The following is a 25,031-nucleotide window of genomic DNA, read 5'->3' on the forward strand; positions in this document are numbered from 1 at the left end:
GTGGTACCTCTGCAAGCAAAAACAGAGCTCAGGAGGGAGCTCTGTTTTTGCTGGCAGAGGGTTGCAGAAGCCATGGCACTTGGGAGTCTGTTTTCACTGGCAGGGCATTCAGACCACAACAGATGCCCCAACACAAGTGACGTCAAAGTGGCCATATCCTGGCCTGCCGAGGTCAAACACAACTTTTATGCAGCCCTCAATAAAATCGAATACATGGACTTCCTTATCTTTTTCCAGAGAGCCCTTTCTCAGTAAAGCAGAAGTAAAAATTAACATAAATTTGAAAGAATATTGACAATAACCTGAGCATTACAGTTATTGCAGCAAGAACAAAATCCTACATTCAGTATTTCTAGCACAGATAGTAGAATGTGTTGGATTTTAGTTACGTGGTACAGTATTCAGAATTAGATATATTCTGTGACAAAAAGAAAGGGGAACATGATTTTTATACCATTCCTGGGGGTCATTTACAGTTTCTGAGTCATCAAAAAAACCTATTCTGGAAGTTTGAGAAACTTGAGTTGGATGTGCACGCTTCAGTACATCTTAGTTCACCCAGTCTATATAACCTTTGAATATATGATGGCACCTGGCAATCATATAAATTATGGTTATTTTCATTGATGTCTAGTATTCAAGATTTTTCATAATTATTTTGTTTGATTTATAATGCTGTCATTCAATACCATGAATAACATTCAATAAACTGGCTGCCTTAGATCTATTGGATGCAATTTTCATTCTCATTTGGGGAAAACATTAATAAGTTTTAAGATCTAGTTTAATTTTGTAGATAGCGTTATATATGGATATTCTTGAGTCAGTAAATGGAATTATTTTTTGTGTGTTTTTTTCACTAAGGTAAATACATGCAAATGATGAACATTTTGAAGCCTATTGCATTTGATGTGATTCACTTTATGTCACAGCTTTTTGACTACTACATGTATGCAATATATACATTTTTTGGCCGAAACAACACAGTAAGTAAATATAAATATAAATATACAGTTAGCAAATTTATAATTAATGTAATTTGTACTTCCTTCCCATATCTCAGTGACTTTGTTGCAAAGATTCTGCCTTCTATTATACTAATATTGATAATTACATCTGAATAAAAGTCTGACTTATTGAATAGCTTTTGGAAATAGGTTAAAGTAGTTACTATTAAAGTATTTATTTGTGCAATTATCTCAATATAATACCATAAAGGTCATGGCACTAGCTAAATAATTTTATTCTCTATACATTTGGATAAAATACTGTCAAAGATTGATAAACTAGCTGTAGCTATGTCATACATTTCATATCTTCTATATGTCACTTATTTAGAAGTTACAAGTCTAAAATATATGGCAAACATCATGACGAGATGCTGCTGAGTAGTAATCCTTTTATCTGATTTTGCATTTACTTGGGCTTTGCCTCAAGATACCATAATTTTTGGAGTATAAAATTAACCCCCCCCCCCCCCAAAGAGGGTGGCAATGCCAGTATGCCCTATACATGAAATGCAGCCATTTTTGCTGTTGTGAAGCCTCGCTCCCAGCCTGCAGAGAGCTCTCCGGGGTGCTGGTGGATGGGAAAACGCCCCTGTTTGTGCGGAAAACGGGCCATTTTTCACCTTCATTTTGGCACAAATGGGGTGGGGAAGGGGTCTGGGGAGTCTGCAGACAGCTCTTTGGTGATGAAAGGCAAAAATGCCTCCATTTCTGAGAAAAAATTGATAAAACTGGCCCTTTTTAAAAAAATTTTTTTTTTACAAAAATGGCATTTTTGCCACCCCCCAGCATTCAAGAGCTATCTGCAGGCTCTCCAGACCCTTTGCCCATCCAATTTAGTAAAAAAAAAAAAAGGGGGGGACAGCCCTTTTCCCCAAAAATGGGGCTGTTTTTGCCTTCTAATTACCTTATTTAGCATGACTGGAGGAGGAATTTTGGCAGTTGAAGTCCACTAGTCTTAAAGGTGTCAAGTTTAAAAAAACCCCTCAGGATTAGAAATTAGAGGTGCAAGGATATTCAAACTTGCAAGTTTAAGACTTGTGGACTTCAACTCCCATTCCTGAGGAGGACTTCTGGGAGTTGAAGTCCCCAGTCTTAAAGCTATCAAGTTTGAAGTTTGTCAAAAGTGTACGTGGTTGTCAAAAGTATTCTGCTACACTGGTATTTTATTACATAATATATTACTTGTTTCCCACCTCTACAATTTAGATGTGTTTTATACTCCAAAAAACACGGCGTTTGTTTGTTTGTTTGTCTGTCTGTCTGTCTGTCTGTCTGTCTGTCTGTCTGTCTGTCTTTATCTATCTATCTATCTATCTATCTATCTATCTATCTATCTATCTATCTATCTATCTATCTATCTATCTATCTATCTATCAGATTTGTATGCCGCCCCTCTCTGTAGACTCGGAGCGGCATACCCATACTGAAACAATATAAACAATACTGATTACTATATCCCAAATAAATAGATAATTCTTACATCAATATTAACAATATGTAGTTATTTTATAGTACAGAGATTAATTCATCTTTTTATTTATGGAAAGGATTGGTGAATTAATTAATTTAATGTTTCAGCAATTTAATTGGCAGGGCACATTGGTTATGAAGAGCATGTCTGTTGCAGTAGGTCTGAACAAATTGGAAAGTGTCTTGCATTTATTTTAGCTTTGATCCAAGGCTTGTTATTTAAAATTCTCTCTCATTTCTAGTTTGAATCAACAGGACTCGGACTTAGCAGCAGTAGACTTCGTACCACCTTGAATAGAATCCAGGAAAGCTTGATTGATCTAGTAAGTCACAGGATTTTGCTAGAATTTTTACAAGAGGATTAAAATGGAAAGATTCAAGTATTCCCAAATTTAATTTGGTAAAATATGGAGATTTAAGATATATTTTGTATCCAATAGAATAATTTTAAAGATTGTTGGAAATATATGTTACCTCCCCCTCATTCCATTTAGGCAAGTAGAATTAATTAAATGATTTCTCTGTATTTTGCTGCCCTGGACAAAATAAACTTGCAATGAAGATGCTGTGCTGTAGTGCATGTTCTTAGGTGGAAAAACACTACAATGTAGATTAAGCTTCTTGCACAAATTGAACTATATGTAGCATGCAACAATTCTTTTGCAGTAAATGTTGTGTTGTACCACTTTATCAATATTTTTTATTACATGGCTTTAAAACAATTTCAGAATACCTTAATATTTTTAAAAATTGCAGACAATTTTATGTGCCAATTGGTCACAGAATCTCTATGGATACAACAGAGCAATGACAATAGAAAAGTCCTGTTCTTGAATTCTCTCAAAATTGCACCATAATTTATACTGATTGAATTGAATTAATTACTCAGTGAGGCTTAGTTAGTTTCTTCTGTTACATGGTAATGATTAGTGTAACAGTGTCCGTCACGCCTGAAGTTTACCGTATTATTGGTCTATAAGATCTATCTTTTTCCTCCCTAAAAGAGGCTGATAATTAGGGTGCATCTTATACTCTGTAGCTTTTTTCAGCCCTAACTATCTGCTAACGATCTTCCCAGCTCTTACCTTGCAGGTTCTTTCATTGTTTCTCTCTGCGGAGAATGTTTTCAAAGCCCTAAGTCTTTACAGGGGGGGGTTCATTACTCTAACTTGCTCTGAGTAAATTTTTTTCCAGCCCTAACCAGGTGCTAACGATGTTCCCAGCTCTTACCTATTTGGAAGCTCTTTCATTGTTACTTTCTGTGAATAATGTTTTCCAAACCCTGCTTTGATTTTTTTTTCATTCTCTATTTGCTCCAAATATTTCTTTCTAGCCCTAACCAGGTACTAACAATGTTCCCAGCTTTTACCAGCTTGTAAGCTCTTTCATTGTTACTCTCTGCCAAGAATGTATTCTAAACCCTATCTTTGTAGGGGGTTTTTCATTGACTTACTTGCTCTAGATGTTTCTTTCCAGCCCTAACCAGGTGCTAATGATGTTCCCAGCTCTTACCCATGTGCATCTTATACTCTGAATGTAGCTTTTTTCAGCCCTAACTATCTGCTAACAATGTTCCCAGCTCTTACCTTGCAGGCTCTTTCATTGTTTCTTTCTGCGGAGAATGTTTTTGAAGCCCTAGTCTTTGCAGGGGATTTTTCATTACTTAACTTGCTCTGAGTAAGTTTTTTTCCAGCCCTAACCAGGTGCTAACGATATTCTCAGCTCTTACCGGCTTGCAAGCTCTTTCATTGTTACTCTCTGTAAAGAAGAATGTTTTCCAAGCCCTAAGTCTTTGTAGGATTTTTTCCATTGCTCTACTTGCTCAGACTGTTTCTTTCCAGGTGCTAGTGAAGTTCCCAGCTCTTATTGGCTTGCAAAATCTTTCATTGTCAGTCTCTCAGAATTAAAAAAGTTTAAGCCCTTAAACATAAAATAATGTGCTGAAGCTGACCAGACTAAGGACGCTAGCCAGATGAATACCTGGTAAGCAGATTCTTTTCCCTATTTCCAGCCCAAAAAACTAAGGTGCATCTTATATTTTGGTAGGTCTTATACTCCGAAAAATATGGTAATTACATTTTAGTGACAGAACAATATTTTCCCCCTTATTCTGTGAATTTGTCATTATAGCCTTTTCTCACCACAAGCTTTTAGCCACAATGACTGATGCCATTATATATATGGAAACTTTGGAGAATGTCCTTGTGTGGCCTTGCAATCTCCAAAATGAATGGGAAAACATGCCCCATTCTCACATCTTTTTTGGAGTTCCAGAGTTCACTCATGATTTCCAGAGGCCTTGGGGTGTCACCAAAAAGGGCATAAAAACATACATGTTCACCATCACAATCTTTTCCTAACATTAGCTGCATAAATATTTTCAGGGAAGATGAAGTAAAATTCTTTCCAAATCTATACAGTAGTACCTCAAGATACGAACCCCTCGTCTTACGAACAACCCGAGATACGAACCCGGGGTTCAGAAAATTTTTGCCTCTTCTTACGAACTTTTTTCATCTTACGAACGCCAAACCCGAACTTCCGGGTTTGGCGTTCGAGAGGCTGCTGGGAAGCCCCCCGGCTGTTTTAAAAGGTGACAGCCGGGCGGCGGGGCTTCCCAGCGGCCTCCCGAACGCCGTTCGGCAAAAGTTCGGGTTCGGGAGGCCGCTGGGAAGCCGCACTATGACAGGCAGGGGAAGCGGCGTGCAGCAATGCGAAGCTGAACCCGCCGGCAGTTTGAGCCTCCCTTTGCCCCACGCTGCTTTGCCCTGCCTGTTGTCCTGGGCGAAGTGCTGGGGGGAGGGAGTCAGGAAGGTCCTCCTGCTCCCCCCCCCCAGGCAGGGCGGAGCAGCGTGGAGCAAAGGGAGGCTGAAACCGCCGCCGGCTTCAGCTTCCCATTGCTCCCCGGGCAGCGGCAGACCGCCTTTGTATTTTTGACTGGGGGGGGGAAGCAGGAGGCGCAGGATCGGTCGGGCGTCGGGCGTGGGGCGAGGCAGCAGGTCAGCATCCTGGGCGGGCGGGCAGCGGGCGAGGAGGCGGGGAAGCCTCTTGCAGCAGCTGCCACAGCCGCCGGCTTCCGCGCCGCTCGCCCCCCGCCCGCCCGCCCAGGATGCTGATCTGCTGCCTCGCGGGGAAGCCGGGCAAGAGCGATCTTCTGCCGGCCATGGGCGAGCGGCGCGGCGGCTGTGGCAGCTACTGCAAGAGGCTTCCCCGCCTCCTCGCCAGACGCCGGCCCCCCCCAGGATGCTGACCTGCTGCCTCGCGGGGAAGCGATCTTCTGCCGGCCATGGGCGAGCGGCAGGGAAGCCTCTTGCAGCAGCTGCTACAGCGGAGACATTTGGGTTTTTGGCTGGGGGAGGAGGCAGGAGGTCCGGCCACCCCACCCCAGCGCTTCACCTTCCCCCCCAGCCAAAAACCCAAAGGTCCCCACCACAGCACCCACTGCAGCCAAAAAGGCAAAGCCAGGCAGTTCCCCAGCCGCCGAAGGAGGCTTAACCCCTCCCCTCTGTCCCACCCATCGCCCGTATCCAGCAGAAGCTGCCACCCGAGCGCCCTTGCCCAGCGGGAGGCGAAGCACTGGGGTGGGGGGGCTGTCGGGACACCCCCCCACCCCAGCACTTTTCATCCCGCCGGCCAAAAGCACTCGGGAAGCAGCTTCTGCCAGACACGGGCAATGGGCGGGACAGAAGGGCGGGGAGAATCAGGAGGCTCCTTTGGCGGCTGGGGGCTGCCTGGCTTTGTGATTTTGGCTGGCGGGGGGGGAGGGAGTTAGGAAGGTCCCTGCTTCCTCTGCGGCCACCTTCCCCAAGGAGCCTCCCAACCGCAGAGGAGGCAGGGAGAACTTTGCGCCACTTTGGAGCCCAGCACAGCGCTTCGTCGGGAAAACCTTCAAGGAGATAGGGGCAGCAGGAAAGAAACGGGCTCCGAAGCGGCGCAAAGCTACCCTGCCTCTCCACCTCCTCCTCCTGCGGCCGCCTTCCCCAAGGAGCCTTCTGGCTGCACAGGGGGCAGGGTTAGCTTTGTGCCGGGCTCCAAAGGAAAGTGTAGCCACAGCGGTGGCTGTGGTTTCTCCTCCTCTTCCTCCTCCGGGCTCCGAAGTGGCACAAAGTTCTCCCTGCCTCCTCTGCGGACCTTCCTAACTCCCTCCCCCCCCTCCTCTGTGGATGGGAAGCTTCTTGGGGAAAGTGGCCACAGGAGGTGGAGGAAAAAGAGGAGGAGAAGCTGCAGCTGTCACTGCCGCTGCAACCAACGTTTTCTTCAAAGCCACACCGGGCTCCAAAGCGGCGCAAAGCTCTTCCTGCCTGCTCTGCGGTCAGGAGGCTCCTTGGGGAAGGTGGCCGCAGAGGAGGCAGGGAGAACTTTGCGCCACTTTGGAGCCCAGCGCAGCGCTTCGTCGGGAAAACCTTCAAGGAGATAGTGGCAGCAGGAAAGAAATGGGCTCCGAAGCGGCGCAAAGCTATCCTGCCTCTCCACCTACTCTTCCTGCGGCCGCCTTCACAAATAAGTCTTCTGGCTGCACAGGGGGCAGGGTTAGCTTTATGCCGGGCTCCGAAGGAAAGTGTGGCCACAGCGGTGGCTGTGGTTTCTCCTCCTCTTCCTCCTCCGGGCTCCGAAGTGGCACAAAGTTCTCCCTGCCTCCTCTGCGGCCACCTTCCCCAAGGAGCCTCCCGACCGCAGAGCAGGCAGGGAGAGCTTTGCGCCGCTTTGGAGCCTGGTGTGGCTTTAAAGAAAATGTTGGCTGCAGCGGCAGTGACAGCTGCGGCTTCTCCTCCTCTTCCTCCTCCGGGCTCCAAAGTGGCACAAAGCTCTCCCTGCTTCCTCTGCAGACGGGAGGATCCTTGGGGAAGGCGGCCACAGGAGGAAGAAGAGGAGGATAAGCTGCTGCAGCCCCCCCCCCCGCTGCAGCCCCCCTTTTCTTCGGAGCCACCTGGGCTTTGAAGCAGCGCAAAGGTATCTTTGCCTCCTCTGTGGACGGGAGGCTTCTTGGGGAAAGTGGCCACAGGAGGTGGAGGAGGAAGAGGAGGAGAAGCCGCAGCTGTCACTGCCGCTGCAGCCAACGTGGCCAGCAGAAGAGGGGCGGGGAGCCGGGCAAGAGCGATCTTCTGCTGGCCTTGGGCGAAGGGCGGGGAAGCCTCTTGCACCAGCTGCTACAGCCGCCGGCTTCCCCGCCCTTTGCCCATGGCCGGCAGAAGATCGCTCCGCTCGGTCAGCGGCTCCGGAGAGGCAGGAGCCAGGCGCTGGCCTGCCTTTTGTCCCCCGCCGCCGCCACCTGCTTCTCTCTCTCTCCTTCCCCGCGTCGCTGCTCCGCTCGGTCGGCGGCTCCGGAGAGGCAGGAGCCGGGTGCTGGCCTGCCTTTTGTCTCCCACCGCCGCCCACTGGCTGCGAGCGCTCTGCCAGGCGGCCAGGAGGCATTCAGGGCAAAGTGCGCGGAGGGTTTGGCGTTGGGGTTTGGCGTTCGGGTTCAGGAGGCTGCTGGGAAGCCTCCCGGTTGTTGTGACAGCCGGGCTGCGGGGCTTCCCAGCAGCCTCCCAAACCCCGAAATTTTGCCAAACTTTCCGGTTCGGGAGGCTGCTGGGAAGCCCCCCCCCCCGCGCTGTTTTAAAAGGTGACAGCCGGGCGGCGGCGGTTTTTTGCGGGTTTTTTTTTCTTGTTGCACGGATTAATTGACTTTACATTGTTTCCTATGGGAAACAATGTTTCGTCTTACAAACCTTTCGTCTTACGAACCTCTCCCTGGAACCAATTAGGTTCGTATCTTGAGGTACCACTGTATTTGCTTTCCTTAGGAAATGTTTCCTCAAAGAAAGCTTATGATTTTAAACTTGTGTTTCATTCAGAAGCTGCTTAAGTTTGTATTCTTTATATCCTTTTTAAAAAAAAACCCATCTAAATGATAATCTCTATAAGATATTTCCAGAGTGTTTGTGCTAAATGCACAAAAAGTAATTCTGCTCATGCACAGTTTATTTCTAAGCCCATACAAAAATGAAAGGAGTTAATTGGACTAGCTAAGAGAGAAAAGTAGACTTCCCAAGAGAAAAAAGATTGGCTCTGGCTTTGTAACATGTGATGTAAAATCTTGTCATTGTCATTTAATCTGTGCTTACTAATATGGACTTACATCATTTATATTTACAGGAGAAAATTATTCATACTAGGCAGAAATTTGAATATTTTACAAAAATCTAGAAGAAATGTTTTATACTGATCTTAGTACATTAACCTTTATAAATTAATCTTATATTGTTTTGAGTCTACATATGTTGAGTATGGACTCAGCACCTAGAAAACTTGCAGAATTTACAGCCAAACTTAGTTTTGCCAGTGTGACTAGGATTTCTTTAATTTATATTTCAAAACATCTGAAGGGTAGAAAGCTTTAAATAAATTTGCAATAGTGAGAAACTGATTCATAAATCACTTTTAATTTGCATCTATATATCTGCCGTTAAAGCTCTACTGGGAAGGAAAATCTATGCTATTATAGCCATAGATTCTTAACTTCCCTTAAGAATCTGCTGAACTAGAGGGCATTGAATGAAAGCTGTTGATCTCACCCATGTTCCTTTTTTTCTGTGACAAACATACATTATATACAGAGTGTATACAGAGAAATAAACTGAATGGTTATTAGGACTGGTGTCATTGGAGAACAGTTTTCTTTACGAGTTCAGAAACAGTTATTTGATGATAATCATGTTCAGGACCCTTTGAGCATAAAGGCCTTTTGAGTCATAGTTTATAAGGGAACCGAAGTAGTGTCACAGTTGGCAAGTTGTCCCCCTCATCCTTGCAGAACTAATTACCTACCCCTATAGATGGATGGGTGAACACAAATCATGGTTACCCAGGAACTGATTTAATTTTTCACCTACTTAAACTGAATTAAGTAATTGCGGTAAATTAAGTAATTGTGGTGAATTTAACATGATCTTGCTTAAAATCTATAACTTTTTATTATTTGAAAAGATTGTGCTATATTCTACAAAAAGATTGCGTAGAGATAACTTTTGCATTCAGCCATACTTTAACCTGAGCTACCCTGTTCAAAAAAGTACATCTTTTATGTAAGTACGATATATAAATAATAATAATCAAAGCGCAATCCAAAAATGTCACTCAAAGTTGTTAAAAGGTGGTTAAAAATAAATGATCAGCTAGGGTTTACATAAGTTCTCAGTTTCTAATCTGTGTACTGTAGCAATTTTAATAATGCATTTGGTCAAAAAGGTAACAGCTAGGCGTTATTATCCAAAGAAAGATTTCTCAGAAATTAAGGAATAGAATGGATAAAGGAAATAGCTTGAAGTTTTAGATCTTATCATATAAACAAATCATCTTTAAAAGCCTCAACTATTTTTCAGACTTTTAAAGATAATTTGTTTATATGAAAAGGTCTAAGCCTTCCGGCCATCTTCTTTGTCCATTCTATTCCTTAATTTCTGAGAAATCTTTCTCTGGGAAAGATGTCTAGCTGTTACCTTTTTGACCAACTGCATTTTAGGTGACTTCCTGTTCCATGCTGACTCTGAATGGTTCTATTAAGTTTAATGTGGGTAATTTTATTTTAAATAAGGCAAGTTCTTAGGTCGTTATGTAAGAAGAAAAAAAAAAGGTAATCAGTTACAGGAAACAGCAAATTTCCCCCTTCTTCAGTTATGATTTAAGAGTTTGATTTTGCTTTAAAATTATTGCTATAGAATTAATTAAAACAAACATGAAGATCATATGTGTGCAACAGAAAGGTTCAGCATTTACTTCTCAACGCTAATAAGATAAGAAGCACATAAATCTACTACTGAACATTTTAAAGGTAGCTAAAGAGTACTGTGTTCAGTTCTGGAGACCTCACCTACAAAAAGATATTGACAAAATTGAACAGGTCCAAAGACGGGCTACAAGAATGGTGGAAGGTCTTAAGCATAAAACGTATCAGGAAAGACTTAATGAACTCAATCTGTATAGTCTGGAAGACAGAAGGAAAAGGGGGGACATGATCGAAACATTTAAATATGTTAAAGGGTTAAATAGGGTTCAGGAGGGAAGTGTTTTTAATAGGAAAGTGAACACAAGAACAAGGGGACACAATCTGAAGTTAGTCAGGGGAAAGATCAAAGGCAACATGAGAAAATTTTATTTTACTGAAAGAGTAGTAGATCCTTGGAACAAACTTCCAGCAGACGTGGTTGGTAAATCCACAGTAACCGGATTTAAACATGCCTGGGATAAACATATATCCATTGTAAGATAAAATACAGGAAATAGTATAAGGGCAGACTAGATGGACCATGAGGTCTTTTTCTGCCGTCAGACTTCTATGTTTCTATGTTTCTAAGAAATTAAATCAACTATTGTTTGTTAGCCTTTTAATAGCTTTTCTGGATCTGGAAAGATATCATTATGGTCCACTGTATTTGATCAGCCCTGTCATGTCTTGTATAGTATATGTGGAGAAGGCAACGTATTTTCTACAAAATTTTGGAACTGAGAATATATCTTGACTGAATATAATTAGGATTTTGCAAGGTACAGTAATGGGTTGCCTTCTATTCATATTTGACAGAAATATTTAGAGAAGGGAAAAATACATTTTTACTTATTCATTTTAAAACGAAGACAACAAACTATATACTTTAAATTGTTACAGAAATAAATTATATATTACTTTCTTTGTGTTGCTTGCCATTGAAGACAAATTTGAGAATCGGAATATTGTGAAATGGCTTAATTTTTCCATACGGAAAATTAGGATAATGATCTTTGTCTCTTGGTGAGCCTAGTAAGTTGCTAGGGCAGGTTTTCTAAATAAGAAGTAGAGGTAGAATGTGGTTAATTTATTTACTTATTTATTTCATTTTATTTTTGTCCTGCTTTACTATTTTTTATAAGTAATCCATCATACATAAAACTTCTTCCTCCTATTTTCTCCACAACTGTCCTTTTAGGTGGGTTGGGCTAAGAGAAGAAATTTAACCAGTTTTCATGCATGAGAAGGGATTAGAATTCATAGTCTCTTAGTTTTTGGGCCAGCATCTTAACCACTATATCAAAGCAGCTATTTCATCTTTTGTTGCTGAAGAAAAGATGGTATTGTATTTTCAGTGCAGGCTGTGCGTGTGAACTTGCACATGTATGTCCACTTATTAAGATAGAATAGAATAGAATATAATTTATTGACCAAGTGTGATTGGACACACAAGGAATTTGTCTTGGTGCATGTGCTCTCAGCATACATAAAATAAAATATACATTTGTCAAGAATCATGTGGTACAACACTTAATGATTGTCATAGGGGTCAAATAAGCAATGAAGAAGCAATATTAATAAAAATCTTAAAATATAAGCAACAAGTTACAGTCATACAGTCAACATGGGAGGAAATGGGTGAAAGGAATGATGAGAAAAACTAGTAGAATAGAAGTGCAGATTTAGTAGAAAGTCTGACAGTGTTGAGGGAATTATTTGTTTAGTAGAGTGATGGCGTTAGGAAAAAAACTGTTCTTGTGTCTAGTTGTCTTGGTGTGCAGTGCTCTGTAGCGACGTTTTGAGGGTAGGAGTTGAAACAATTTGTGTCCAGGATGCGAGGGGTCAGTAAATATTTTCCCCGCCCTCTTTTTGACTCGTGCAGTATACAGGTCCTCAATGGAAGGCAGTTTGGCAGCAATTGTTTTTTCTGCAGTTCTGATTGTCCTCTGAAGTCTGTGTCGATCCTGTTGGGTTGCAGCACCAAACCAGGCAGTTATAGAGGTGCAGATGACAGACTCAATGATTCCTCTGTAAAACTGTATCAGCAGCTCACGATCAGATCACGAAAAATTTGAAGATTTGAGGAAAAGAAGCTGTTCAACATGTCCATTTGTGTGTCCATTAGAAAAGATTGCATATTTTAATAGAACGGTCCATGATACCTTCTTCCTACTTAGGAATCTCAATATAGTAAACACTAGTGTGCAAAATCTGTTGAGAACTGATACATATATCTGTGAATGTGCACACTGGAAGTTGCTCAAAAATATTTTTTTTTCTCCTAAGCAATAAAAAGAAAATGCAAGACAGAAGTTTCACTCTTTTTAATTGAGACCAGGAAACAATCCGTTTCTTTTTTTTGCTTTTTAAGATTTTAAGACTTTTTATGTGTGTCCAGCTGCTTTTAGATGTCTTAAACAAGACTTTTTCATCGGTAGATTGAAATGAGGAACCAGATTGTTGGGGGCAATATGCTGACTCTGTAAACTGCTTATAGAGGGCTGTAAAGCACGATGAAGCGGTATATCAGTCTTAAGTGCTATTGCTATTACAGACCTATACAGTGATCCTTTAATTATTTATTATTATTATTTATTAGATTTGTATGCCGCCCCTCTCCGTAGACTTTAAAGAAACAAAATGTCTTCAAGGGTGAAAAGTGATATGATTAGTATGTTAGAGCAAACATTACCATGTTTTGATAGGAACCCAAGAACATTTTATTTACTTCTTTCTTCATTTGTATCCTGCCCTTATGCCAACTTGCAACATCATAGCTAGGATGGCAGGACATATCTTTCTGTTCAGATATTTTGATCAAAAGCGGGACTTTCTGAGGCCTAGCATGTTGGATCAAACAACCCTACATTGTTTGAGATGTGATTCTTTTATTCACAGATGTTTTCCTTCTCTTCTTTTGTACTCTTCTTAATTTTTTTCTTCCAAATTTTATGTCTTCACCCTCTTTGATTGGTCACATGAGAGTTTTGGACTGTGAATCACACATTATGGAATGGTTTTGTTGTACAGTAGTACAAATTGGTGATATTTACTGGGCTGATTTTCCCAAAGGCAATTGGTGCCAGTTCAGAAATCATTGTCCTCTCTTCAAATAAGTGAACAATTTTGCCTCTTCCAATTAAACTATAAAACAAACAGCAACAAAACAAGCAAATAGGAGAGTGTTTCAGTACCGATGTTTCCAAATGCCATTAGTGAGGAATTACTCCACCAATAATTTGACACCCTCCAGGGTGCTTTGTTTAAAAACAGTCCTTGTTCTGTGCAATGAGATGAGAGTGAGTCTTTCCCAGCAGCGAACTGGGAAAAAAATCCTTAAAATCACAGAATTGTAAAGTTGGAAGGGCCAATTAGGCCATCAGATCCAACCCTCCCTCTTATTCACTGCAGGCTTTCAGACTTGAAAATTGATGACTATCTGGCCTCTACAGTATTTAAACATGTTCAGTGAAAGGGAGCGTACCAAAGCTGTCAAGTTTCCTGTTGAAACCTAACTCAGTTCTGTATATGAACTGTATTTCCATTTAATTGTCAATATAGATAATGCTTCTCAGAATTTTCCTACATTGCATATAAGTTATATTTTCAATTATCTGCAATATTTTATAAGAAAGCATTCTTGGTTTTTCCTGAAGTTTTTCTTTCTGCAACCCTAATTTGAGCATAGGAATTGATTCATCCCTAAAAGTGCATTTATTTTTTAGAGCAATAAAGGAGTTCCCAAGGACTGTGGTGTATAAATTCTAATTAGGGCCTTGTGACGCTTACTGAAATGCTATAAAAGTATGGCCTCAGAGGAAATAAGAATGTTCTACTCAACGAAAGATAATTTCTATTATACTATGCTCATAAAATGCATCAGAATCATGGATTAGAAGATATCATTGTTATTTATAAAAGAACATTTAGAGCTGAAGATACTGTATGTAATGTGAAGAAGTAAATATGCTAACTTATGCCCTGGAAATGCAAAGTTTATTATTATTTTAGCTCAGGACTAATGAAGAGTATTGATGATTGTCATATATTATCTGACCTTTGCCTTAATTAAGTTCATTTGATTATATTTTCAATCAATGTAATTTCTTTCCCATACTCTCCTATCCTACTTCTTTTGTAGGATGTGTCCTCTGATGCTGCTGGGACACTGACTGCTGTTGAAGAAAGAAAGGAAAAAGTTCCAATGCCACATCTAAGTCATCTTGTAGTCTTGACATCCAGCAACAGTCTTTATGGCTTGGCAGAAAGAGTGGTGGCCACAGAATCCTTGTACGTTAAGAATCCTCAAAAGTGTTTCTTCCTGCTTCTTAAAATCAATTGCAAGATATATTATAAATTAACTTGGGCATCTATTAATAAATAATGCAGCAGGATAAAGTAAAGTCTGCCAACATTTTCTTCGCCCGCCTCAGAAAAAACTCCTATGCCTGAAAGGTACCAGAGATCGAGAATATTAGCAAACAGCCACTTGTGTTTTTTAAAAAACTTGATTAATTCCTCCTTATATTTAACAAAGACATGGCACTGCTCTTCAAAATAATTTAAAAGTTACAGATGGTTCAGAGCACAATGGCAGATAAAGTATTGGATATGCATAGATTTGTCCACGTTAAACATTTGTTATGCAAGATTCACTGGCTCCTGGTTTTCTACTGGGTGCAATTCAAGGTGCTACTTATTGCCTTTCTATAAGAAAATCAACTTGTTCCCCTACAGGGGTGTCAAAACTTAAAACTGGGCTTCAGCATCTGCTGGCCAAAATGGCGTGCACGCCCCATTTTGGCTGACAAAGTACTGCAAGAGGCTGTCTAGGCTGAAAATGGAGTGTGGGGGCAGCACAGTGCCCTCCTAGACCCCATTTTGACCAGTAGGGGGCTGCAAGAGGCTTTTCCTCCCTCTCCCCCCCCTACCCCGCCTGGTCTGCGGAGGAGAACTATAGTGCTGATCCGGCCCTCGAAGAAATCTACTTTGACATCCCTGTTCCATTAGATCAGATAGGATGGCCATTTTTGTGGTCCCCTCCCTGAAGTGGACATAAAAACCTGTTTTTTTTCCATGAACACCCCTACCTTGTAAAACACCCTTCTGCCAGCGATCCCATCCTTTTAGCTTTTCAAAGGTGTTAAGATGTAGCTTTTTTTACTGAAGTGCTGGGATTGGAAGGCATGGAAAGAGTAGCAGAGTCTGCGCTGGGGGCATTCCCAGTGGGATGACTACATCACAGGATTTTTATTTTTAGCTTTATTGATTTTGTGATTGTTTTATTTATTGATGTTATGGTTTTTGTAAACCGCCCAGAGTTGCTTAAAATGGGCTGTCATATAAATGTTTTGAATGAGTAAGTAACTGCAGATACAATATTGATAGGCTCCCATTCCAAATAGGCCCATTATCTGGCAGGTGCAAAACAGTCAAATACTTTGTCTTAGTAACTTTTCTGTGTTAATTAATTAAATAAATATATTTATATAGATACTCAATTCACACATAATAATAATAATAATAATAATAATAATAATAATATATTGGATTTGTATGCCACCCTTCTCCGTAGACTTGGGACGGCTAACAACAATAATAAACACAACATGTACAATCCAGTAATAAAAAACAACTAAAAACCCCTATTATAAAACCAAACATACACACAAACATACCATGCATAACTTGTAATGGCCTAGGGGGAAGAGCTATCTCAACTCCCCCATGCCTGGCGGTATAAATGAGTCTTGAGTAGTTTACGAAAGACAGGGAGGGTGGGGGCAGTTCTAATCTCCGTGGGGAGTTGGTTCCAGAGGGCCGGGGCCGCCACAGAGAAGGCTCTTCCCCTGGGGCCCACCAAATGACATTGTTTAGTCGACGGGACCTGGAGAAGGCCAACTCTGTGGGACCTTATCGGTCGCTGGGATTCGTGCGGTAGCAGGCGGTTCCGGTAGCAGGTGGCTCGAGGTGACTTACATTTTTTTTAAAAAATGTATCAAATAATAAATCCCAATTAAAAAATCCCATCCCATCCCTGTTTTGTTTTCTAGAGTTTTTTTGGCTGAACAATTTGAATTCCTCCAGTCCCATCTTGACGCTGTAATGCCTCCAGCCAAGAAGCCTTTTCTTCAACAGTTCTACTCACAGGTCAGAATTCTGAATACATTTTATTTTATTTTTGTAATTTTGAGTGCTATTTATTAACTTTGTAAAGAAGCACCTTTAAATGCCTAACAATAATTAGTACCATTTACTTAATGCATTCTAGTTCTTGATGTAAACATTGCAATAGAATTTGAAACAACGTTGTGTTTCAGACGGTTTCAACAGCCAGTGAACTACGGAAACCTATATATTGGATTGTAGCTGCTAAAGCAATTGATTATGAACAGATGTTACTTCAGATGGCAAATATGAAGTGGGATGTGAAAGAAATCATGTCGCAACACAATATTTATGTCGATTCACTCTTAAAAGTAAGTATATTTTTAATTGCTTCACACTTAAATGTTACTAACCAAGAGGTAAATTATTAATAAAGTTTTGTTCCATGTTGAAAGCAATATATTCTTCCTTCAGTAATTTGATTCCTTCAGCTTGCTTCATTTTTGTCTATCCATGTTTAAGTAATATGGCAGCATATGGAAAGATTCTCATCAATGCTCAGTCTATGAATCAGAAATATTGTAATACTCTTTTAATTAGAACTCCCTAAATGTGGTACCACATAATAGTATAGAGAAAACAGCATGCCATTTATAATTTAATCAGTACTGAGAAGATCAGATCCAACTACTGCTGAAGTCAATAGCAATAGCACTTAGACTTAAATACCACTTCACAGTGCTTTGCAGCCCTCTCTAAGCAGTTCATAGAGTCAGCACACTTCCCGCAACATCTTGGGTCCTCATTTTACCTGCGTTGAAAAGATAGAAGGTTAAGTCAACCTTGAGCTGGTGAGAATTGAAACTGCGGGCAGCCACCACTCAGCAAAAGGAGCCTGCGGTTCTGTATTATAACTTCTGCACCATAACAGTTCAATCTACTGCAATTTCCTTTTTGACTGTCCATTTCTCCGAATCTGCTAAATAATTATTTGAATGCTTACTTAAAACTCCTAATACTTTAAGAGTGAAGTCATAAGTATATATTCTGCAACAAGGCTCAGTGATTTAGATTACTGAAAAATAAACATGCATAATTTTGTACTAGCCTCGGTGGAGCAGTGGTTAGAGTGCAGTACTGCAGGCTACTTCTGCTGATCACCGGCTGCCAGCAGTTTGGCAAATCGAATCTCAGTAGGCTCAAGGTTGACTCAGCCTTCCATTCTTCCAAGATCAGTAAAATGAGGACCCTGATTATTGGGTGCAATATACTTACTCTCTGTAAACCGCTTAAAGAGGGCTGTAGAGCACTGTGAAGCGGTATATAAATCTAAATGCTATTGTTATTCTGTACATTTTTGTTTGCGTTGCTTGGCTAAAAGTCATGGATATTGACTTGCCAAATAATCAGTGAAGTCTTGTCTTTCTGTTTGCCGCATGTTCATTCATAATTTATAGTACCAAATAAGCTTTTATTTCTGGTGAATGTTTCCCATTTTAATGGTTAAAATTTGCTCCTTTGCATGGATATTCTGAGCATTTCACACTAGAATGGAGAATGCTGTGTATATTCAATTCACTTCTGTATTCAGCAGGAGCTTTGAAGGAAAATTGTAACTACATTAACATGAACAAAAGTAGTTTTCTACATAACCTGGGACATGAATAAAGGAGTACTCTAGGATATGTATTTGTATGACTCACAGGTTCTCACCGGTCGCTGGGATTCATGCGACAGAAGGTAGTCTCAGAGCTATTCCGTTTCCTTGCCATGTAGGGCTTTATAGGTCATAACCAACACTTTGAATTGGGACCAGAAACCAATTGGCAACCAATGTAGGCCATGGAGTATTGGAGAAATATGCGAGTGTCTGGGCAAACCCGTGACTGCTTGTGCGGCTGCATTTTGCACAATTTGTAGTTTCGCATGTTTTCTGCTTAGCTGTATATTTATTGGCATTTCATCTTTTAATAAATGTATACCTTATATACATTTTATATAATTTAGGAATTTGAACAGTTTAACAAGAGGATGAATGAAGTGTCAAAGAGAGTTCGTATTCCATTGGCAGTTTCAAATATTCTTTGGGAACACTGCATACGGTTAGCTAATAGAACAATTGTTGAAGGGTAAGTGCTATTTGGATAGCCTTTTTGAAATGAATATTAAACTAATCCTTGGACTCATAAACTTTTTAATTAATATAATGCATTCCTCCTCCAAGTCCTCTGTTTTTCTTAATTTTATAATCATAACCCCCAGCTACCTAATGTTTCCCATCCTTGATCAAAAATATGGTGTTGCAGACTTAATTAGCAGTCATGAGATAAGTGAGCTTAGAATTTTGTTAGTCTCATAATTATAATATACAGTGGTACCTCATGATACGAACCCCTCGTGATACGAACCCCTCGTGATACGAACCCCTCGTGAGACGAACCCCTCGTGATACGAACCCCTCGTGATACGAACCCAGGGTTCGGAAATTTTTTGCCTCTTCTTACGAACTTTTTTCGGCTTACGAACCCACTGCAGATTGCAAAATGCCGCTCCGCTGGGCGCCGCCGCCCGGCTGTCACCTTTTAAAACAGCCAGGGGGCTTCTCGGCTTTCTCCCGAAACCACCACCCGGCTGTCACCTTCTGAAACAGCCGGAGGGGGGGGGCTTCTCGGCGTTCTTCTGAACACCGAACCCAGAAGTTCCGGTTCCGGAGGCCACCGAGAAGCGCCTGGCTGTTTCAGAAGGTTACAGCTGGGTGCTGCCGCTCAGTGGAGCGCTGTTTTTGCGACCGGCGGCGGCGGTTTCGGCCGATCTGGAGGCTAGAAAGGAGGTGGGGAATCTGTTTTCCCTAATGGGTTCTTCTCGGCGGCCTCCGGAACCCGAACCTGAACTTCCGGGTTCGGCGTTCAGGAGAACGCTGAGAAGCCCCCCGGCTGTTTTAAAAGGTGACAGCTGGGCGGCGGCGCCCAGCAGAGCGCCATTTTGCGTTTTTTTCCTTTTTGCACGGATTAATCGCTTTTACATTGTTTCCTATGGGAAACAATGTTTCGTCTTACGAATGTTTCGCCTTACGAACCTACTTCCGGAACCAATTAGGTTCGTAAGACGAGGTATTACTGTACTTGCAAACTGACTGCCATGTGTCTTATGTGAAGTTAAATTGCTGGATTCAACTGAGCATTTAACTTGGATATACAGTGGTACCCCTACCTAAGAACGCCTCTACTTACAACTTTTCTAGATAAGAACCGGGCGTTTAATTTTTTTTTGCCTCTTGTCAAGAACCATTTTCCACTTACAAACCCGAGCCTCTGAAACTGTAACCGGAAAAGGTGGGGAGTAGCCTCTGTGGGGCCTCTCTAAGAATCTCCTGGGAGGAAACAGGCCGGAAAAGATGGGGAGAAGTCTCCATGGGGCCTCTCTAGGAATCTCCTGGAGGAAAGAGGGCCTCCACCCTCCCTGTGATTCTCCCAATCACACACATTATTTGCTTTTACATTGATTCCTGTGGGGAAAATTGCTTCTTCTTACAAACTTTTCTACTTAACAATCTGCTCAGGGAACTAATTAAGTTCGTAAGTAGAGGTACCACTGTATGTGTAAGGATTTTATTTATTAGTGAATAATACTTCTATTCAAAAAAGCTTACCTGCTGCTGCAATACCTTGGAGTAATTCTTTGAATATATTTTGGAATGCGCGTTGATTAAAATGTTCAGATGCATTCCAAAATCATTTCCTTGCATATATGGAAGCAATAGCTTCTATTCTAATGTAATTTTGAATAAAGTAGTCCTTGATTTACCGTTGTAATTGAGCCTGGAAATATGATCATAAGTCATGGTACTTGTTAAGGGGATCCTTGTATGATCATTCCTAATTATACTACCTTGTTTTCCTTGGTTGTTAAACAGACATGACAATTGCTAAAGTAAGCACCCGTTTTCCCTTATGGGTTATTTTTTCCCAGAAATCAGAAGTAAACCTTGGTAATAGGAGGAAATGCCAAAAATTTGGTCATGTGCAAATGGTTATAAATTCAAGTCAGTTGCCAACTGTCCAGAATGCCACCTTCTGGCTTTAAGTTTCAAAACGGGTCATAAGTAGCTCTTGATAATAATTGCAAATACAATGTTCCCTCGATTTTCGCGGGTTCAAACTTCACGAAACGTCTATACCACGGTTTTTTAAAAAATATTAATTAAAAAATACTTCGCATTTTTTCCCCTTATACCACGGTTTTTCCCGCCCAATGACGTCATATGTCATTGCCAAACTTTCGTCTGCCTTTAAAAAACATTTTTTAAAATAAACTTTAATAAATAAACATGGTGAGTAATAATCTAAATGGTTGCTAAGGGAATGGGAAATTGTAATTTAGAGGTTTAAAGTGTTAAGGGAAGGCTTGGGATACTGTTCATAGCCAAAAATAGTGTATTTACTTCCGCATCTCTACTTTGCGGAAATTCGACTATCGCGGGCGGTCTCGGAACGCATCCCCCGCAAAACTCGAGGGAACAGTGTAATTGCAATTTATTTAATTGACTAGATTGTTAAGTAGAAAAGTTTGTAAGAAGAAACAATTTTCCCCACAGGAATCAATGTAAAAGCAATTTATAATTGCAAATAATTGCAAAACACTAGCCGTTAAATGAGAACTATCTATACTTACCTTGAGTTCCTGGATGACCTTTTGCTATATCCTCTTGTAATTCAACCACAATCTTCAGAAAATTAAAGCACTGACCAGACTTCTTATCTCTTGCTTACTTATCTCTATCTAGTTATGCCAACGTCAAGAAGTGTAGCAATGAAGGTCGGGCTCTGATGCAATTGGACTTTCAACAGTTTTTAATGAAGCTGGAAAAACTCACAGACATTAGGCCTATTCCAGACAAGGAATTTGTGGAGACCTATATTAAAGCTTATTATTTGACTGAAAATGACATGGAACGTTGGATCAAGGAACACAGAGTAAGAACTGATTTATAGGTTTTATCAGATTGGATCTGCTGGCAGGGAAGTTTAGAGTAGAACCTCTGGTCACGACCATAATTCATTCCATAACTTTGGTCACAAACCAATTTGGTTGTGACCTGAACCCAAATTTGGAAATGTGGGTTTGGGGGGGAAGGGAGGGGTGTTTGAGAATTTTTTGGCCGGAACCCAATTTGGTCATTATCAACATCGTTCATGATGTATATTAATGTGCTGGTAAGCCAAATAATTGTTTCTTTGCTAATATTTAAATCTGAAAGAGAATCTCTTGACTGTTCATTTTATTTTGTTAACTAAAACAAGCTTACTCTGCACTGATGTGGTGCATCCATTGCCTGTTTGGCTGTATTTTCAATTTGGTTTTCGAGGTTGAACTTAGTCGATATGACGAAGGTGAGTTCTGTAGCTGCTAAATTATGCCTCAGGAGAAACATAGGAAACTGATTGCAGAATAAAGACCAAGTGGTCTATCAGGTCAGCCTTTTGAATTTTTTTTCTTATGTAATTTTCTTATTTTCTTCTTCTTATTATTATTTGTTGGTTGATGGGATGTTTAAACTCAGTTACTGAGGATTGACCCACTACCTCTTCTGGGAGTTGGTTCCAGGGTTCCACTATTCTTTCAGAGAAACAAATACTACTTTCTAACATTACTTTCAAACTTTCCTTCTGTCAATTTTATGATTATGTCGTTTTGTTCTTGATTTTTGCTTAATATTGAAAATACTGCCTTCTAGAACCTTATTCACATTCTTATATTTAAGATTTTCAGTCATGTCTCCTGTTTCCGTTATATCTTCCAAGCTATACATATTCAGTTTCTCCCATCTTTCCTGATAGGTTTTGTCCTCTTCCCACTTTGCACCATTTTTGTTGCCAGTCTCAGCTGGATATAATATTACAAGTGGGATCTGACTAAAGCCATATATAGGAGGATTAGAACCTCCATTTTTCCTGCTGGTGATCTCCCTAGTGGTGCATCTCAGAATTTTGTTTGCCTTCACAGCTGTCCGGACACAATCATTATAGTCATCTGCTAGCAGCACACATCTAAACCCTTCTGTTGTTCTGTCTAATGTGGTACCCTTGATACTGTACCTTGCCAGAGAATTCTTTTTCCCCAAATGCATGAACTTCTATTTAGAAACATTAATATGCAGTCTTCATATTTTGATAGGTGATCAATAGAATATTAACAACAGCAACAAGAAAAATAGGAAGAGAAAATGTCTCAGTGCGGTAGCTCCAGTAAAAAGATACAACAGGATGAACAACAATAACAAGAAATACAATGTTTTCTTACCGGTTAATGTGCTAAAACTGGAGCACTACAGCTGTCAGCTCACAAAATTTTCTGGGTGATTAGATGATGCAACTAAGACAATCTAGAAACAAAATACCTTCTTTGAGCCAGAAATGTATTCAGCTTTTCTGAATTAGCAAGACATCCAAAGGAAACTTTGTGCAAACACATCGATTAATATCTAAACAAAAATAATAAGCTTTAAATTCTGGTGATTATGTTGGAAGTTAAAAAAACAAAATAAAAACTTTTGGGCAATAAAGCCATAAAACCTTTAGAAGCTTTGGGTTTTCCGCCTCTTGGGTGTCATCCACAAATCTTTCATCCTGTTTCCAAACAAGTAATCAATACCAGAACTTGAATAACTCTGTTAAATATAGTTCTTTTTTGTTCGTTCTTTTTGGCTAATTTTGATGTAGCTGAATTTGTAAACAATAAAGTTAAAGTCTTACCTGCTTTTATCAGCAGAGTTGCAGCTGCTTATGTTTGCAGTTGAGCAGACCTAAGTGCTAATTCTGGATTGCTTTCAGTCTAGCCAGACATTTATTTTTCTTGGGGATAAGTAGATTTCCTTTGCCGTTTTACTTCAAAAGTTCTTATTCAAATAATCAGTCAAATAATCTGGCAGTATTTAAGTGGCAAGACTATGCTCTTTAAATAAGTAGTTGTATCCTGGCACATCTTTAAGGCTTATAGGATTGAAATAATTCATTACATGCATCATAGTCTATTTCTTTTTACCAGATTCAGCATTGATAATTTGTTCTCTAGTCCCTTTGGCAGAACTAAATTGTAAATATGAATAGAAGATTTCTTGAAACTTTGTTTTTATAGTATTTCTGAGTCTTAAGCCAATCTGACATGTTTTTCCCTGAGGAATAGAAAATAAATTTAAGTGCCACTATTCATAGAATTTTATGCTGTTCAACATTTCACTAAAATTCTAACCAGCTCCTATTAAGCCGCTACCCTTGGACTGGTATTTTCTTTATAGACGTTTGTATGATAAACAATAACCACCTCAGCTCCTGTTCAGCAATTCTTTCCAAAATGGCAGTTTGGGGTGAAAAATACACTTATTTGCTATAATAATTTTTTTTACGTATACAGTATTCTGTTTGCTGGAAACTAAGTTGTGATTTGTTTCCTTTGTATAGGAATATTCCACCAAGCAACTGACCAATTTGGTGAATGTTTGCCTGGGATCTCACATCAACAAAAAAGCTAAGCAGAAACTACTCGCAGCTATTGATGACTTAGATAGGCCTAAAAGATAATTTAAAAAACTATCCAGTCTCATGATTATTATTTTTTTTGCCTGTGTTATTATTTGACCATGTGAAACATGAAGAAATAGCTCATGGAACTACATATGAAGTTTTGCTAAATGGAGAAAATGGGCATCCTTTTCTGACTGGCTCCAAAGACATTTGAAATCAGTGTGTGATCTTCTCAATCCAATATTCCCACTTTCTTTCATGGTGAATTAAATTTGATGTTTGTTTGTATGTGTGGGTGTGCTTGTTTGTATATGCATGTATTTACACACTCACTAACAAAATCAGAATAAGAAAATAACAAGAAAACTAAAATAATATATTTCATTGGTGGTTATTTTTGTTGAGGTTTTGGGGCTATTTTTTGGGCTTTTTTTGCCAAAGGATTCCTAGGTATTTCTGTCTTCTATGCTGAGAAAATACTATGAGTAAAAATAAAAAGGAATATCTTGTATCGAGATTACAAAATTGTGCATGTCCTTTAAAAGTATGCAAAGCTTAATCCTATTAGCTTTTTTTTTTACATACCTTTAAATGCGAATTAATTTCACAATGAATCCTATCTTGTCAAAGGAATTGACTAGGAATTATGGCAAAATAATAAAGATTGAATGCGAGGAAATTGTACTTTGGAATCTGTTCTTGGCAGTTTATGCAGATCTGCCCCCATGGCATTCTATTATAAATAGGCAACATGAGGATTAACCAGCAGTTACTTACCTTTTCTACTGGTTTGGGGACGGGAGAGCGCGCACATGCACAAAAAGTCCATGATGACATCTGGGTGAGTGGGCGGAGCATCCCACTGCTTTTGTTACCAGTTCGCCTGAACCAGACCGACTGCAGTTAATTCAATTTAATCTCCCACTGTATTCACAAAATACCTCTGCAGCAAAATTTGTATGAATTTCAGATGTCGTTAAGTTTTCATTTTAAAGGTAAGAAAGGTAGCTAATTTAATGCCTATTTCAGCTTCAACAATGAATAAAAGAGCCAGAATCAAAATAGGATAATGCTCCTGAAAAATTTAATGATTGTGTGATGAAAGATTATGTCCTGAACATCCTTTCTTTGAGAAAATTAAGGAGTTTCGTCCTGTTTTCTATATAGCTTTTCTAA

The 25,031-nt window shown here is 40.2% G+C and overlaps 1 protein-coding gene across 2 annotated transcripts in view; it reads left to right on the top strand.

Moving 5' to 3' along the window:
• VPS50 (VPS50 subunit of EARP/GARPII complex) overlaps positions 1-24,534 on the top strand; it is a 90,637-nt gene extending 66,103 nt beyond the window's left edge. The window contains exons 21-28 of one of the 2 annotated variants that reach the window (XM_070729003.1): positions 865-986; positions 2,723-2,803; positions 14,369-14,517; positions 16,281-16,377; positions 16,548-16,706; positions 18,343-18,464; positions 21,119-21,308; positions 23,793-24,534. In XM_070729003.1, the coding sequence (XP_070585104.1) occupies positions 865-986; positions 2,723-2,803; positions 14,369-14,517; positions 16,281-16,377; positions 16,548-16,706; positions 18,343-18,464; positions 21,119-21,308; positions 23,793-23,912 (1,040 nt within the window). In that variant the 3' untranslated portion in view covers positions 23,913-24,534. Of the gene's footprint in view, positions 1-864; positions 987-2,722; positions 2,804-14,368; positions 14,518-16,280; positions 16,378-16,547; positions 16,707-18,342; positions 18,465-21,118; positions 21,309-23,792 lie in introns of those variants that run through there. The other variant, XM_070729004.1, reaches the window with a different exon arrangement.
• Positions 24,535-25,031: the final 497 nt, after the last annotated feature.

Source organism: Erythrolamprus reginae, chromosome Z, assembly GCF_031021105.1.
Source record: "Erythrolamprus reginae isolate rEryReg1 chromosome Z, rEryReg1.hap1, whole genome shotgun sequence".
Classification (NCBI taxonomy): Eukaryota; Metazoa; Chordata; class Lepidosauria; order Squamata; family Dipsadidae; genus Erythrolamprus; species Erythrolamprus reginae.